This window comes from Anabas testudineus, chromosome 6 (assembly GCF_900324465.2).
Source record: "Anabas testudineus chromosome 6, fAnaTes1.2, whole genome shotgun sequence".
In the NCBI taxonomy this organism is placed as follows: domain Eukaryota; kingdom Metazoa; phylum Chordata; class Actinopteri; order Anabantiformes; family Anabantidae; genus Anabas; species Anabas testudineus.
In genome coordinates this window covers 6,687,649-6,703,416 of record NC_046615.1, presented here as the reverse complement: position 1 = coordinate 6,703,416, position 15,768 = coordinate 6,687,649, and the positions used below count along the sequence as shown (strand labels likewise).

Sequence of the window (15,768 nt, the reverse complement as noted above, 5' to 3'; positions counted from 1 at the left end):
CCTGGATTGAGGGAGGTGTCTGAACACATAGGACCCGTGCAGCAGTGACAAAGCAGCAAACACCTGCTTCATTGTTCAAATTGGGGGCTAATCAGCTCCAGGTTTGCAGCACCACTTTAAAGGCCTGTCAGAACTGAAAATAACTTATTTAATTGACAATAACTGCTGTCATGTGTTGTTTTTTTATTTTATGTCTGATCCCTAATACCCGAGTGATTTAATTTATCATCAGTGAATATTATCTTGAACCACTTTATACCACAAAAAACGCAAAAACCAATTTCAATAACGTGGTTTATTTGGAATGAACAAGGCAGCATTGCAGCACCAGTCAAAAAGCAACATTCAGACATCACTTGAGTTCTGCACATAGAGAATGGTCCCAGCTTTGGTTTTACATTTTCAGCTTATTCTATGACCAGCTTATTCTTCTGTTATTATAGGCAGTAATGAAACTGAGCACCGTTTGATTTGATGACAGAGACAAGCTGAGCAGTTAACCAAAAACAAGATACGTTTCGGAATAATAAACCAGATTAACACATCTGCTCCATGTAAAAGCCCTTTTCTCTTGTCACATCTGCAATGCAGCATGGGTTTGTTATGCTGTCATAGTTTTAACGGGCAGACTGGGTTATTTTACTTCTCATATAAAATGACTCAAACATATGCAAACACATGCACACAAGTCAAATGGTGAAATTCTTAAGTGATTATACTGCATTACCGATGAATTCCTCCTGTTTTATATTAGTTCACTTTTTATTTTACTTTACTTTTATAGCAGTGAAGTCACGGCCTGCATCTGTTGTACAGGTGCTCCAAATCCTTCCACACAAACACATGTGGCATTTGTTATTCTAGTTAGTGTTATTAGCTAGAATTTTGAATCACAGTTGGATTTATTCATAGACACAAGCTCTACGGCTGGAATTTACCCTGTGTCTATAAAACCTATCAGATCGTAAAGAAAAGTTGAGAGCATTGTTCAGAGAATGAGTAACGGACCTTGTGTCTCTGAATGCCTCTGCTGACCAGACTTAAGGTCAGAGAGTGTATCCGTGTGTGAGAAGAAGAATGAGGGGTACTGAGTTGTGATGCACTCTGTGCCCTCTCTCCCTCTGCTTCACCATCAGCACCTTCCTCCTTCCTTTCACAGATATTGGTCAAGAAAACAACAACACTTCTTTCTTTGGCTGTGTACTGTAGATATGTCAGACTGGTCTCCCAAAGATGGGGCTTTGCAAAGAGGAGGTAGCAGATGTAGGTGTGGTAAAACACGTCGGACCTGATCCTGGTTCAGGTGTGATGAGATCAGGTGGAAAAGGACTGGGCCGATGTCTGAGGTTGTGTTATGGTTGAATCTGAAGCTGAGGTCACAGGTTTCATCTGAGAGCAGATGTTGAAAACATCATGAAGGTTCGTCTGGAGGAAGAAATTGATAGTGTAAGATGATAATTACATTTAATGGGACACTATGATTAAAAGCGGCTGAAAACTCACTTCATCCCAGGTGCTTGTTCTGATGTTTTTCGTAGCCTACTGCATTGTTAGAAGTGGTGCCTGTGAGGACAATGAAACACTGTCACGTCAGGCAGATTTGCACTCTTCGGATTTAGGTTTTGTGCAGGTTTGTGAGTTGTCTTCATTACCTCACTTACCTAAGTAATCCTTATAGTCCTTAAAGTATTTGTGCCTCAAGCTGCGCCCATCTGTAAATAACCAAATATTGATAATACTGAATATTTCAGTCACAGACTGAATACAAACCCCTTTTCCCAAATTTTCAGACATACTTTATACATACCAACAAATATAAGTGCACCCTTACATTGTAAATGTGTACTGAGGATACTAGTTTTTGTAGTTTTCTAAATGTATACAGTATTTGTCCATTCTTGTTCTTGTTTCCTCTTCATGATACATCATATGTTACATTTTCCCTAAGTGAGAAATCTGGACTGCAGGCCGGCCAGTGAAGCACACAAACTCTGTGTCTATGAAGCCACGCTGTTGTAGCGTATGTGGAATTTGAAGGCTGGCTTTGTCCTGCTGAAATATCCACTGACTTCCTGGAAAAATAAGTTGCCTCTATGGCATCATACTGTAAGTCTCTCTCCTGGTATACACCTCCATGTCAATGTTGCCTTCATACACCCATGCTGTGGGCAATGATGTACCATACCATCACACACGCCAGCAAATACACCTCTTGCTAATAACAATCTTCTGCTGATAAGAGTCTTTGTCACAACCCCACATGCATTTTTTCTCAAAACGAGCTGAAATGTGACAAAGAAACAAACATATTTCCACTGTCGCCTGGTCCATCTGACATGTTGTCAGGTTTAGAGAGCTCAGTGGTGTTTCTGCAGAGAACTGGTGTGCGGCTTCCTCCTGGCATAACAGAATTTCAGGTTGCATTTCTGAATTAAGCAGTGCGACTATGGTTTACTCCAGTACATCCAAACCCATGTCACCATTTTGATTACAGTACTGTGGGCGTGAGTCCTACTTTTCTGGAAATAGAGTTTATAAATGTGGTTGTCCAGTGTGTTGCCAGGTCACTTCATTTGATATATTTTTAGAACTATTAAAGTTAAAGTTAAACTTGGCACATGGCTGCCCAGAGACTCTATTCTCCCCTAATTATTTATGAGAGCAAGTTAAATTCCATTCGATCAAATAGACGGGGGTAGTTATTAAGAAATTAAGAAATCTATTAGAGTTTTCAGAAATACCAGAGTTTCCACGCTGTTTGATACACTGTCCCCTGTTAGGGATGCCAGCGGCAGGGTTTCCTGGGTTGATGATGTGGCACTCATAGCCTGTGGGACAGTGGAGAGGCTCGTCTCCATCCTCAGTTGTGCTGCAGGCTTCAGCTAGTGAACGGAAAACCCATGGTGAATAAGAAGAAATCACAAACGTGAAAAACAATCTGCCATTTTTGAAATAAATCAAGGTATCTATCCATGTGAGTTACATGTTTTGTCTGACCTCTGTGAATGATCAGATGTGTGTGCTCTCACCTTGCAAAACCTCCTCAGGGCCGTCCAGCAGCCAGCCGTTACCCCCTAACCACCGTGGCTTGGGTTGCACCAACCAGTCCAGTACTGCATAAAACATACACAAACCAAACTGCTAGGCATATTGTTTTGGAGGAAAATATGTTATAAGCTGTGGTTTTCAGAACTGTTAAGCTATTAAATATTGAAATAGTGTTAAACAAAACAAAACACACTCAAGGCTGTTTTAGATTGGCTACTTTTAAAGTACAGGTGAAAATCGATTCTCTTGTCCAAAGTAGTTTGAGGTCCTGCTGTTTTCTTTCCTTCCCTGCTCAACTCTGACTTGCAAACAGTGCTCCGTGTGTGACCCTGTGTCTGTCGGTTCTGCTGACCTGGTGGCGGCTGAACAGACTCCAGGCAGGCATAGATGCAGCCGTTGTAGCAGCATCGTTTATGGCGCTCACACTCCGAGTCTGAGCGGCAGCCCGGCACCTCGCAAGCTCGCTCTGGCAACATCTGGGGTGGTGGTGGACACCGGTCATTCTTCTGGTGCTGTGTGGACTGGGGATGGTTGGGGTACTCATAGTCCTGAGAGACAGAGGAAGGGGTAATGTCCAAGGTAGGAATGAGAATAAAAAAAATGTAAACATATGAGCAGAGGTTCTGGGCCTAATGAAAAACAAAGCCCTTCAAACCAACCCAACAACAAATAACAAATCAACATTTTCTTTGGTTTAAACTGAAGAGGACTCTGCACGGGATGGTTAATGTGCCACGTGTGCCACTAGAGGGCAACAATGGATCTGCAAGATTACTTTTGAGTAGTTTTAGTACATGCATGCCTGCTTGTAGACGTTTAAATAATGACCTGGAATGGAAACGTGATTCACTGTGGGAACAAACACTTCACCGGTGAGACTGAGAAGAAGGAAGTAGACCAGAAGTAGCTTAGCCTGCGCCAAGCAGAGACACACTTCACACGTTTCAGTGGCTTTGGCAAGTGTAGGCCTATGTGCACACATAAACAGATAATACACACTTGTCAGAAGGTCCTCATTTATTCTTCATTAGTTTTGAAATGCCCAGCACAGGATCGATGGGGTTAAACTCTTTATTCATTATTCTGAACTCTGTGCACATGGGAAATATTACGACAAAATTGCACAGCTGCCCTTGATTAAACATTAATGCTCATATTTTCCCACACACTGTCGGCCAAATGTGTTTGTGGAAATGGGCTAGGTTGTGATAACATTTCCAATTAATTCCCCTTTGTGGTGTTTAAAGTCTCATCAGATATCTCTTCTACTGCAGAGGAATTATTTGAGGATATTTTAATTACTGACCATTGCAGGGACGCAAAGTGTTGCATTGGATGTTACCTACTGAGGTATTTGTCAGCTGTAAACATAATTTGTAATGTCTTTAAGAAGACATTTCAGATTTGTGCAGAGTTGTTTCTAATAAGGCAGAGAGCAGATGCAGTGTTACCGTTAGACAAACTTCAAGTTCAAAGTTTCAGTTTTTCTCACCTCAGTGGGTGAAGTTTTCTGAATCTGCAATTTCAGATATTCATTTGAGATATCTGAGAACAGTGTGTTCTAGAGAGACTAAATTATATTTTGGTGTGTGTTTTTTAGTGTGCGTTGCAGTGCTAGACTAGAAATTAGATAACTGTTGGTTGGACTTGATCATTAAAGCTGTGCCGTTTGTTTGCCAGGCTTACCGAGCACTATTACAAACCAACCGGAAAACTGAAAACAAATGTTTGGCACTGGTGGTGGTATCATACACACTTAATGTGTGCTTACTTACTTTAAATACACATTAATTCATTCTGGCAGCTGCAAGCTTGGTGGTTGGATGGTTATTTGGGGGCGGGTGGGATGGTGGATTTACACCTGGAGGGAATAATGTGTGGCTCATTTAGTAAGAGTTATTAACTGAGATATGGTGAATTACGGTTAGTGAATGTTTTGAGATGAGAGTTTGGGGTCAGTAATAGTGTTACTGTTATTGTAGAGCCCTTTGTAAGGGTGGGTATCAAATTTCAATACTTCATGGACTGTGGTGAACAAAGAACTCAAACTATTTGCTTTAATAAAAGTAGCAATGCCACAGTGTAGAAAGAGGTCCAAAACATTCAAAAGAGATGTTCAAAAATGTTTTAATGCCTTAAAAAACACTACTCTTTATGCCAAATGCATCATTTCACATCAATAAGTATAATGTTATTGGATTAGAATCACTGATGCATTATTGTGCCTCATTATCATCACTTCAACGCTGCAGCTGGTGATGATGGAGCTTATTTTAACTACCTCATATGTTCATTTATATGAAGGTATGTTTTGGGTCTATTGTGAAGTGCTTTGCATGCTGCACAGTAGATGGGGAATTGAAAACGAAAAAAAAAATCTACACACTGCACTAAAAAACTTGACCTACAGGATTCATTATCAAACGAACAGAAACGTGACTTCAGATAAATGCTAATGGCCAAGTACCACATCTGTATACAGACACAAACATGCAAGTGTTGCTTGAGACGATGTGATGTGTCAACCCTCTGCTGCCAAATAGAAGGAATATCTGGAGGAAGTTTGCTCTACTTCTGCTTGTACACAGTAAAAACAGTCGTTTCATGCTCTTCATTCATGACTCTTTAGAGATAAGTGAAAACAGTGGAGCCACAGTGGTTTACGATGTCTCCTGGTAAAATCAGATCTATGAATGAGGACTACAAAGTCGGCTGTGATTGGATAACGGCATAATGACGCCTGCCGCCACTCCTTGTCTCATATCCGATCTGTTATCACAGTCTCATGCCTTCTTCTACAAAAGGTCAAGCGTGCCTTTCCTGTTTATACAGTATGTGTGTCCTCACGTGTAAAGCGTGAGCTACACATGAATATTGTACACTGCGGAAGCCATTAGCCATTCTGACTTCCCTTTTTTAAAATTTTATTGTCCTTTTGCCTGCTTTTCTGTCCTGCAGCTGCGACGTGTCACCGCTTCACTCTGGGCTCCTCCTGTGTCTTCCTCTCTTCCTGACTTTGTGTGCCAACACGCTCTATATCCTGAGCTTTATCACACAATCCTGCGCACATCTCTCTGATGTTCCACATTGTTTATTTACGCCCCTGTCTGCAGCTACTCTCTCATCGACAGACTGCCAGCGGGCTCTTGTGTGATGTTCATGTCTATCTCTGGGCATGTTCTCTCCCTCTCCGTCTGTCTCTCGCACTATCTCTCTTCCTCCCTGTTCTTTTCTATCACTTTGATGTTTTCTTTTTCTTTTTTCCTCTCCCTTTGGCATTGAAGAGCTGTGGCATGGTGGTGGTTGTAATGATTGATCTTTGCTGCTTTTTGTTTTTTTGTTTTCTGGTCATTCTCTCTGTCTTCCCCTGTCTTTAATGCTCTTGCTCAGTGGTTTATGGGGAGAGAGGCCACTGGAGACCTGCCCGGCTCCATAAATGCACAAAGATCAGGCCCCTTGGGTTTTAAATGCAGAGATCTCAGATACCACAGAACCACTCTCAGTTTCAGACATATGCTCATATACGTTAGTGCTGCAGGGTCAAGGTTGTACACAAATAAGCATAAACAAGAAAAAAACGCATGAGTGTCAACACAAATGCTCCAAATCTCACATGTCCACAGGTTCACATATGGTTAGTTTTTGGATTGTTGGGACTCTTTGCCTTGTTCTTTACCAGCAGTGAGTTTGACAGAAAGATAGACAGACATGCAGATCAGTCAGATATGAGAGTTTCAATGGAAAAAAACAAGATGACAGACAAATAGGAAAGCAATTCCTGAAATGTGAACATAGTGGAAGAGAGGGCTGATGAGTTGGGTTACAACAGGCAGGTCAACTGTAATTGCTATTACACTATTTTCTGCTGGTGGTGAAGGAGGATTTAACCTATATGAACTTAAAATAAAGTGAAGCAAGAAAAGAATCAAAGACTAGGACATCTGTGTCTTTACTGTGATTTGTAGAGTGAAGGTTAAAAACATGCTGCACACATCAGTTTACTGGTACTGGTATGTTCACTCATACTTCATACATACAAATCATATTTATTTTGTGGAGCGATTACTACTCTGAGAGAGGAGAATTGAGTAAAAGTAGATGATGTCACACAGCCAATAAGGTGTGATAAATCAATCCATTCAAAGGTCAGCTCTGACTTCAATAACACAGATTCAGTTAAACTTGAGTTAAAGGTCACCAAAGCTGAAGTCAGTCCACTAATTGTGGCAGTTCTACTGGAATAAATCAAAATCACCCAAACCTTTCAGTCAATGCCTGCATCAATGCATGCAGGTTTTGTTTAATAGCATTAAAGACCATACACTATTTGAAATAAAGGCTGAGTAACTGAGTTACATTTGCAGGCTTACTGGATATAACAATGAAAAAATATCTCAGCCCTAAAGTAGCATTTAGATCTGTATTGTTTTATTTGAGACTAATACTTAAACATCTGGCCAGACCAGTAGCAGGATCTACATGCACTTATGACCTTCTGCATGGCCCCTCATCAGAATCATTACATGTAAAAATTAAACTGTAGAGATTTCTGGTGCTAACTTAAGATGCTGTCAGAGCACACTGACATGCTCTGACAGGTGCATGAGCCACATTGTGTTATGGCTGTATGAGATCATCGTCCACTTTATGAGTGTGTCTGTGTAAGTACGCATATGCGTAAATTTTGCACTGTACAAGATTAAATTACCCGGTGGACAAAGCAGGCAACTGCCTGTGACCCCAGAGTCAGAGTTCACCAAGTTTTATTCAAATAATATAAATATAATATTGAGCTTCATGTCTTCTAATTGTATAATAATTCATATTTGAAAAGGGCATGAAAACAGTCATTGATCTCTTTCATATCCACTATTCTATGTTATTAAGTGGAGTCTTTGGGGATTTCCACACCTGCTCTTTCTTTAATGTGATATATACTCACAGTCTCTAATCAAGCATTTGGGAAATTCCCCATTTTTTTTGTTACGGTAGTTTTTTTATGTTGGTAAATTTACTGTTCCTACTTGTTGGTCTTTTAATTTCTGGCTAATTTGATAGATAGATTTCATAGACTGTAAATTAGCATATTTGAAGAACAAGGTTCAGGTAGGTGGCCTTTAGTTTACCAATCTTTTAACCAATTTTCCATTCAACACACACTATTGTTTAGATTATATGAAAAACTTATTGACCATAATTTGTCTTTCTGCAAGGTCTTTCTCCACAGTGCTGGTGTTGTGAATGATGCTGTGGGTGTTTGTGTATACAGTGAAAAGAAAGGCTAACGCTACCGTTTGGAAGTTCATGGTTTTCTGCATCAATTATTCATGAAATGTGATCTGTTCTTCACCAAAGTCACAAATAAAAGACACTATTTTTTTAAGCTGATGCAACTGTTGTGTGTTCTCTCTCAAAAAACACTGCAGCACACCTGAAGTTTGCCAAAGACTAAGAATGGATTGTTCATAGCAGTGCACATAGTGTAAAAAGGAAATCGCTAACCAGCACGAAAATATCATCCCAGAGGAGAAGGGAGCATCATGATTTGAGGCTGCATTGCTGACCCTGAACCAGCTTGTCATCATGGATGGGAAAATCAATTCCCAAGTTCAACAAGGTCTCCTACAGTATAATGTCAGGGTGGTTCTCTGAAAGGTGAAGCGCAGAAGATGCCGTATAATACAGAAGAACAATGACCCTAAATGTCAAAGTAAATCTACTACAGAATGACTTCAGAGACACAAAATCCACCACATGGAGTGGCTCAGTCAGAGTTCAGACCTCAACACAAGAGAGATGCTGTGAACGACCTTAAAAGAGCCGTTCACTGAAGATGTCCTAAGATTACGGCTGAGCTGAAGCAGTTCTGTTAGAGGGACGGTGCAAATTTTCTCCTCAGCGTTGTGAAGGTCTAAAGGTAATCCAGTCGTTCAAACACTATTTTACTTACTTTTTTCACCATCAGCCTGGATGTTTAAGGGCTGCCTTCAGTTAACACTCACAATCACAACTGTCTTTTATCAGCTTAGAAATGTTGAGGTTGTTGATATTTGTTACTTGGGTGAAGATCAGATCCCATTTCAAGACCGATTTTTAAAAAATGCCTTAACGTTTTCCCGTGACTGCATGTGTGTAGGGAGTGAGGTGGTTCAAAAGATTTACTGACGCAAAGATGAAAAGGTTCAGAGGGAAAGAGACAAACTCCATCTGTGTAGCCGTCTCAGCATGTTCCAATTACAGCAGCTTTGAAGAAGACTCCAGCAAGATGGTGCTTTTGGCCCATCCTGACAGCAGGAGGACACAAGAGAAAGAGATTTGAAAAAGGAAATATACCGAGGAAGGCAAAGAGGAAAAGAAAGCAGGGAAGAGAGAGAGCTAAGATAAGTACTTTATAAGACAGAGAGGGAGGGAGAATAAAGGGTAAAAGTAAGAGCGAAAAGGGCCAATGAGGATATGAACCATTCAGAAAATGAGAACACGGACGCACAAGAGGAGGAACATAAGCTTTTAGTAGCGATGATCAATCAGCTACACTGAGCTGAGTTACCAAGCAGGAATCAAGTCTGCAAGGTCAGTTCCTGCCCTAATAATCCACCACAAACACTTACAGACAGAGGTTATAAATCCAGTTTGCCCTTCAATTGCTCACATGGAAACATGAAAACCAACATCTTATTTCAGCCTGCTGCTGGAATACACTCCACTTTTTACTCCTCATCAAAAGTGAAAAACTCTCCTGTTGATGTGGATTTTAAAATGACAAAAAAAAAAAAAGAAAAAAAAAGCAGTATCTCAGTATATAAAGTACAAAAACATGATCAACCATGTGCAGATGTCTCGAAATACCGGCTGAGTGCTACATGCTTAGTTTTTACTGAGTTGTTAGCAGGGATCAATTCATTTGCATATGTAACTACATTACATTTGGGTCATCCTGCCAACAACAACGCATTATAATTAACTATTTAAAATGCAATCAATTGTTTTGTCTGTAACGTCTCACCTTAAAAACTAACTAAACATGACGATGAGCGGAATATATTATATTTTTTTATACTGTAGAAGTACAAACAAGAAGCATACAACTGATATGTTCAAGTAAAACAGCTGAGTTCCTCAAAAACTGCAGTTAAATAAACTCTGGGAAATATAATCATTCACTTATTTACTGAGAGTTACAGAAGCTCAACAACAAGGCTGTTGTAAGCAGTAAATTAGTTTAGCGTGGCTTTTGTATGGATTAAACAAACAAGATATAATAATGTGGTCTCTGGTGCTGATTGGCTGATTCATTTGGATAGATCCAGGCTAGGTGTATTTCCTTTCTGTACTGTCTTTATGTTAATCTAACACAGCTGACAAGTGACTGCAGTCTTGAATTTACACTAGACAACACTGAGAGAGCTGAGCTCTGTCGTCATCTAAAAAAAAGGAAGTGTACTTCCCAGAACTATTCCTATAAGTATAGACCTTTTACACCTGCGTTCTTTTCATTACTGGATGAAAGTACTTCACCTCTCAGGTCAACTTGACTACCTCTCACCTCAGCCACAAAACCGCCCTCAGAGTGTGACTCTCTGAAACAGAGTCGACATTGTACTGTGGTGCTGTGAGCTCTCAACTGCTTCTAGTTAAGAAAGGCTTAAGAAAGACGTAAGGACAAAACACATACACTCATGTGCAGAAGGCAGAGGTGAGGTTGGCAGCCCCACCTTATGGTTGAGTCCTCTTTTCCTGATCCGTTTGCCATCACTTCCTGTGGACAGGACCAGCAGGGACAGCAGCAGCACCACAGAGCCCGGCATGGTTTGTGTCGGGCACCCAAACTCCAAACTCTTTCTGCGTCTCCCTCCTTCTCTTCCCTTCCCCTCTCAGATTTATTCCTACGGTCTCTCCGTCTTCCAAAGTTTTTCCTCTAGTTGTTCCTCCAGTAAGTTCTCCGTTGCAGTGTCTTTCCAGCTGAAGCAATAACTCTCCGCTGCAGAGATTACACAAGCCCTCTCCTTCCAGCAGGACCTACCTTGATATGTGCCTGGGCAAAAGTGCACGGAAGAATGACAGAAGAGAGGGAAGGAAAGGGAGAGTCCAGAGGGGATGAATGAAGGCAGTGTAGGGAAGAAACTGAAGAAGGAGAATAGTTTGGGGAGCAGAAAAGGAGGGGAAAGGAGCAACAGGCTGTCTGTGCATCAGTTGCAGAGAGCTGAAACTGTCTGCTGGCACAGTGTGCGCACATGTCTCTGGGAGAGAGAGGAGGGGAGGTGAAAGAAGGGAGGGGTGAGTGTTGGAGAGGGCAATGTGCATTAGACCTCCCCCCCCCCCCTTTGCCCCCTTGTTGCATCTCACGGCACATCTGGTGATCTTTATGTGATTTTGACAGAGTTGTGTCAACGTGTGGTTGCGACGCATCTTATTTTCTGTGGCTTTGCTTCACATGTTCTGCTTGCGTGTGGTATTGTACTATGGGAGGGAAAATAAATGGCTTGGCTAAGTGTGGGGTTTGGAACTGCTTGTTGACTGCTAATCTACAGTTTAAGCATGTATACAGTTTAACTATTGACATCCATGTTTACATTGCTGATTTTTCTCAATGACAGGATTTGCATGATTAGTATGGAAACATGGTGGAGGGTACTTGAACGCACCTCAGTGTGTCGGTGTAATCTGTTTAGAAAGGAGACAGTGTGATTTCAGCAGCAGTGACCCGTAAAAAATAAAAGCATGTGGTGCATTTGAGGGAAAGGGGCCTCTCTGTCTTTCTCTTTCCATCTTGTGCTTCACTTTTGTTCCTTTTGCACATATCTACCAAGTTGCTCCCTCTAAAACTAGGACATCTCCCCCGTGTCTCACACCCTCCCCACATTACCACTAGACCTGTCTCCCCTTCCCGCCCCCCCTCCCCTCGCTCCATTCGCAGTGTCTTGCACTGAAAGGGTGAAAGAATGCTAAGCCTGCACAAATCTCAGTCATTATTAGTTTTACAGGAACAGGGCTCATGTCACTGGGAGGCCCTGGCTTCACTTGCACAAAAGACAGAGTAAAGAGAAAGAGAGAAAAAAAAAAGGAGCACATAGACAGTGGAGCAGTGAGCAGGGGAAGAGACTGCATGAATGAATGTGTGTGAGATAAAGAGATTGACCTGTGCATTACTGACAGTTTGGTAGCATCAATATTAAGATGCTATATCCTGCAAACACAACATAATGCTGCATAAATGCCCTTGGCCTTGAAATGAACACTTGTTAAGGTTGACAGTGCAGGTATTAAATCGATTTTCTGTCATTTCTTTGCATGCTTATGCTTGCAGATTGACAAACACACATTTCTTCCATTCCTTACAGTCTTCCTGCTGTAGTTTGGTTTGTAAAGGATAAAAACGACACCACCAGCTTATCTCTTTTAGAGCAGTAAATGCAGCTAGTCTGTCTATTTGAGATACTGAGTAGTCCAGCGCTTTCACCATATGCAAGCTCTCCCGTCCATTTGTTATTTCGTTTTTTATTTAACTATGCGCTTCTAAATCTTTGTTTGTTGAACTAAGGATGCTGGCTACAGATGAACAATTGTGTGAAGCCAAAAAGGCCTGGGGGTGGAATTGATTTTATAAATGAAATATTCACCACTGTATAAAACTGCACCACACCCTAAACTATCCTCAGACAGTTTACAGCAGTAGACTGTGTGCTAATATTCCCAGACACACACATTATCCATTGTCCTGTCTCCTGTCTATGTCTGGAATGCTCTGTCTACATGAATATTTAATAAAGTAAACAAGTGTATTCATGACCTGGATGAGCGCTCACACACGGTCAGCAAGAGCACCCACATATTCCGCTGTAACCATATACAGAGGGATACACAGGAAACAGGATATTCAGTCTGGACTGAGCATCCATTTGTACAATTGTGACTGAAATGTGAAGTGTGAAGTCTTAAAGTTATATAAGAGAGAGGGAGAAAAGAACTTTCTGAAATTCAAAAACTCCTTTTATGTGAGAGGCATTCTCTGAAATCAAAGATGCACTGTAGCTGTTTCTGCAGGGTGGAGCGTCTTGCATGTCCCGGGGGGCTTCATATCATGTGTTTCTGCTCGCTGACGGTCAAGATTAATTCCACTCTGATTCATGGCGTAATAGTTGGTAGCTGTCCAGACGTGGATCTGGCTCGGTGGTCAGGACTGGACCTCTGCCACATGTGACAATTACAGGAGCGTAGTAGTTAGGATTTTCACATGAGCCCAATCTGCACGTGTAGCATTAGTTTCATAATGAAACCCAGAGACTCATCTGGCCAGAAAGTATGTGCTTTGTAAACAAACAACCATGCATTGAGTGTTGTGGTTTGTGTGTGTGTGTGGGTGCGAACAGCATGTATTTGTCTCAGTGTATGCACCTGCGCCTTTTTAATTCACAATCGGTGTCGTGGTGTCGCAGATTTGAAATCAATGCCTCCTCCTCCTCAGCTAAAGTTCAGTGCACAGCTTCTTCCCTGAGCTTTACTTTGGGAACTCTGATGCTCACAACATGCAGCTAAGGCTGCTGGGAGTGTCATTTGTTTTACAGTGGTATGGTCTTAATGGACATCTGAAACAAATTTGTGACAACTGTATTTGTAGTTGTTGAAATATTTCAGACGAAAGTGCTGGAACGACAGATGGACTGGAAATAGTGTTCATACCGCATCACTGTTAGCGTGACTAAAAATGAGCTCATTTATCATTTTACAGTGACTCCAATGTTCATTTGCACATACAGTCCGGTGGCCTCCTTTTGTGTTTGCGTGCTGAAGCCTATATAAGATGCCTGTCAAAGCCATTTATTCCAAATCAGGACTTATAGCAGTGTGCAGAGGTCTGCCTGGAGCTCAAAAGTCAGCACATATGCAGTACAATTACACTTCATAACTTGCCTCCACCAAATCTAATCTTAATGAACCATCCTCAGTCACACATCTGTAATTGTCCTGTGATTTCTTCCTGCAGTTAATTCAAAACTTATTTGCCCCTTTTCATGTGCCTTGCAGTATATCAGCAGCAATAAAAATCTACTTTGCTCTTTCTACTTTGTAGAGTTGAACCCAAACGCATACATATACAGCATGGATGCATGCAAGACTGTGAATATAAAGAGCATAGGAGAGGCCTATCAACTTTCAAACTGGTGGTATATTCTTATAATGTACAGTGCCTCTCATCTCTGCTAACACAGATCGCTGACGGCTGAAACATAGTGCATTGTAGTTTGTGTGAGGTGTGAACACAAAAGCCTTAATGAGTTAAAGTGAGGTATCTGTTTAAAGATGTAGGCTGGGGTTGGCTGTAGGGGATGAGGATAAGAAGAGAGGAAAGAAAGACAGCATGAAGCTGGAGGAAGAAGTGCAGATGAAGAGAGAGCAACAATACGTGATTGACAGCAGATAAAGAGGGATTTGGGTAGACCAAACATTTTTCTGAAGCCCCCTTTACACTGCCCCTTCAAGGCGGCTTTACAGCGCCAATACGTCACCTTGCTGTGCTGTATAAAACGTACCAAGCTAAGGTGGGGGGGTTCATGTGGACCCTCTTTGAAGAAGTTCACCCAACCACCTGTGTGAAAGAGCCAAGGAGGCGTCAGGTGTGAAATTTTGGCTGTTTTATTGTCAGATCAACTCTTGCGGTTGTTTCACTGGAGGAGAAACTGTGTTTTTGACATGAAATAAATAGGCAAAGGTGTCTTCTCACCAGTACGGCGGCATTTCTGTGTAAAAGAGGCTTTAATTTATTTCCACCATCTTTCCCTCTCTTCACCATTTCCTGGTAACTTCGTAAAATCCCCGATTAAATGCAGAACACATGTTTATGTAAAACAATCTGGCAAACTAGAAGTGATTTGTTGAACTTGGACAGAGAGTTTTTCACAAATGCACAACGTTCATCTCTGCACATTCCTGGTGGCTTTTTATCGCTGGAGGTTGAAGTTGTGGACTCAAAAACAAATTAAGTATAATATATTCTGGAAAATCACCCAGAAAACAACTATTATGTGTCTTTTTATTTTCAGAACCAGCCTTTTTCATCATGCTCAGCAACAGATTATAAGAACATGAAACTAGTTGCGCTCATTAAGTTAAACCCCTCTGTAGTTGGACCGATCACTTCTCATTACCAGCATGTCTTCTAATCAGTGCCCAATCTCAACTGCCTCCTTGTCATGACAATTTCATTCCTCTATCATTGTCCTTTATCCTTTAATGACCCTAACCAGCACAGAGTCTGACTGTACCAGCTATGAGAGTTTCCCCACTTTGCAGTAATTGCTTCTTTGCTGTCATTCTCTTTTTTCCCTTATTTCCTAAGCTCTTTTAATTTTCCGTTGCCTTTTACTGTTCTCCTCTTTGCAGCTATCGCCTCTTCTCTCCATTTTATCTTCCTCTCGATGTTTTTTTCCTCTCTCTTTTTTCATCCTGCTACTGAGCACTTTGAACTGTCTCAACATGACATCTGGGAGTAACGTTAGCTGGAAAAAAGAAATAAGAAGAACAAAAAAAAAAAAAAAGAAAAAAGGAAACTGTTCTAAAGCGATCCTGAGCCTGCGGGTTCCACTGAGGGGCCAAAGAGACTGGGAGGAACTTTAATAAGTCCTGTCCGACTTCAAAGAGCTTCCTGTGTTTTCTGCTTTATTGCACTTGATCTTGAAAGGGTCAAATGTAGACAGTCCCTGCTGGTTCCTTCTCCACACACAC

The 15,768-nt window shown here is 41.3% G+C and overlaps 1 protein-coding gene across 3 annotated transcripts; it reads right to left on the bottom strand.

Annotated features, from left to right (window-relative positions):
- Positions 1-277: 277 nt before the first annotated feature.
- On the bottom strand, positions 278-11,291 carry wfdc1 (WAP four-disulfide core domain 1). Of its 3 annotated transcripts, none has more exons than XR_003299173.1 (7): positions 10,761-11,291; positions 3,401-3,596; positions 3,030-3,113; positions 2,742-2,882; positions 1,653-1,712; positions 1,504-1,563; positions 278-1,425 (listed from the first exon to the last, which is right to left on the bottom strand). XR_003299173.1 is itself a non-coding variant. In XM_026366613.1 (7 exons), the coding sequence occupies exons 1-6, from the start codon at positions 10,796-10,798 to the stop codon at positions 1,505-1,507; spliced, it is 609 nt and encodes a 202-aa protein (XP_026222398.1). In that variant the 5' UTR covers positions 10,799-11,291; the 3' UTR covers positions 278-1,425; position 1,504. The 3 variants fall into 3 exon arrangements, 2 of the variants coding, with proteins under 2 accessions (XP_026222398.1, XP_026222397.1); XM_026366613.1 differs by having other exon boundaries at positions 1,662-1,712; positions 10,721-11,291; XM_026366612.1 differs by having other exon boundaries at positions 1,662-1,712.
- Positions 11,292-15,768: the final 4,477 nt, after the last annotated feature.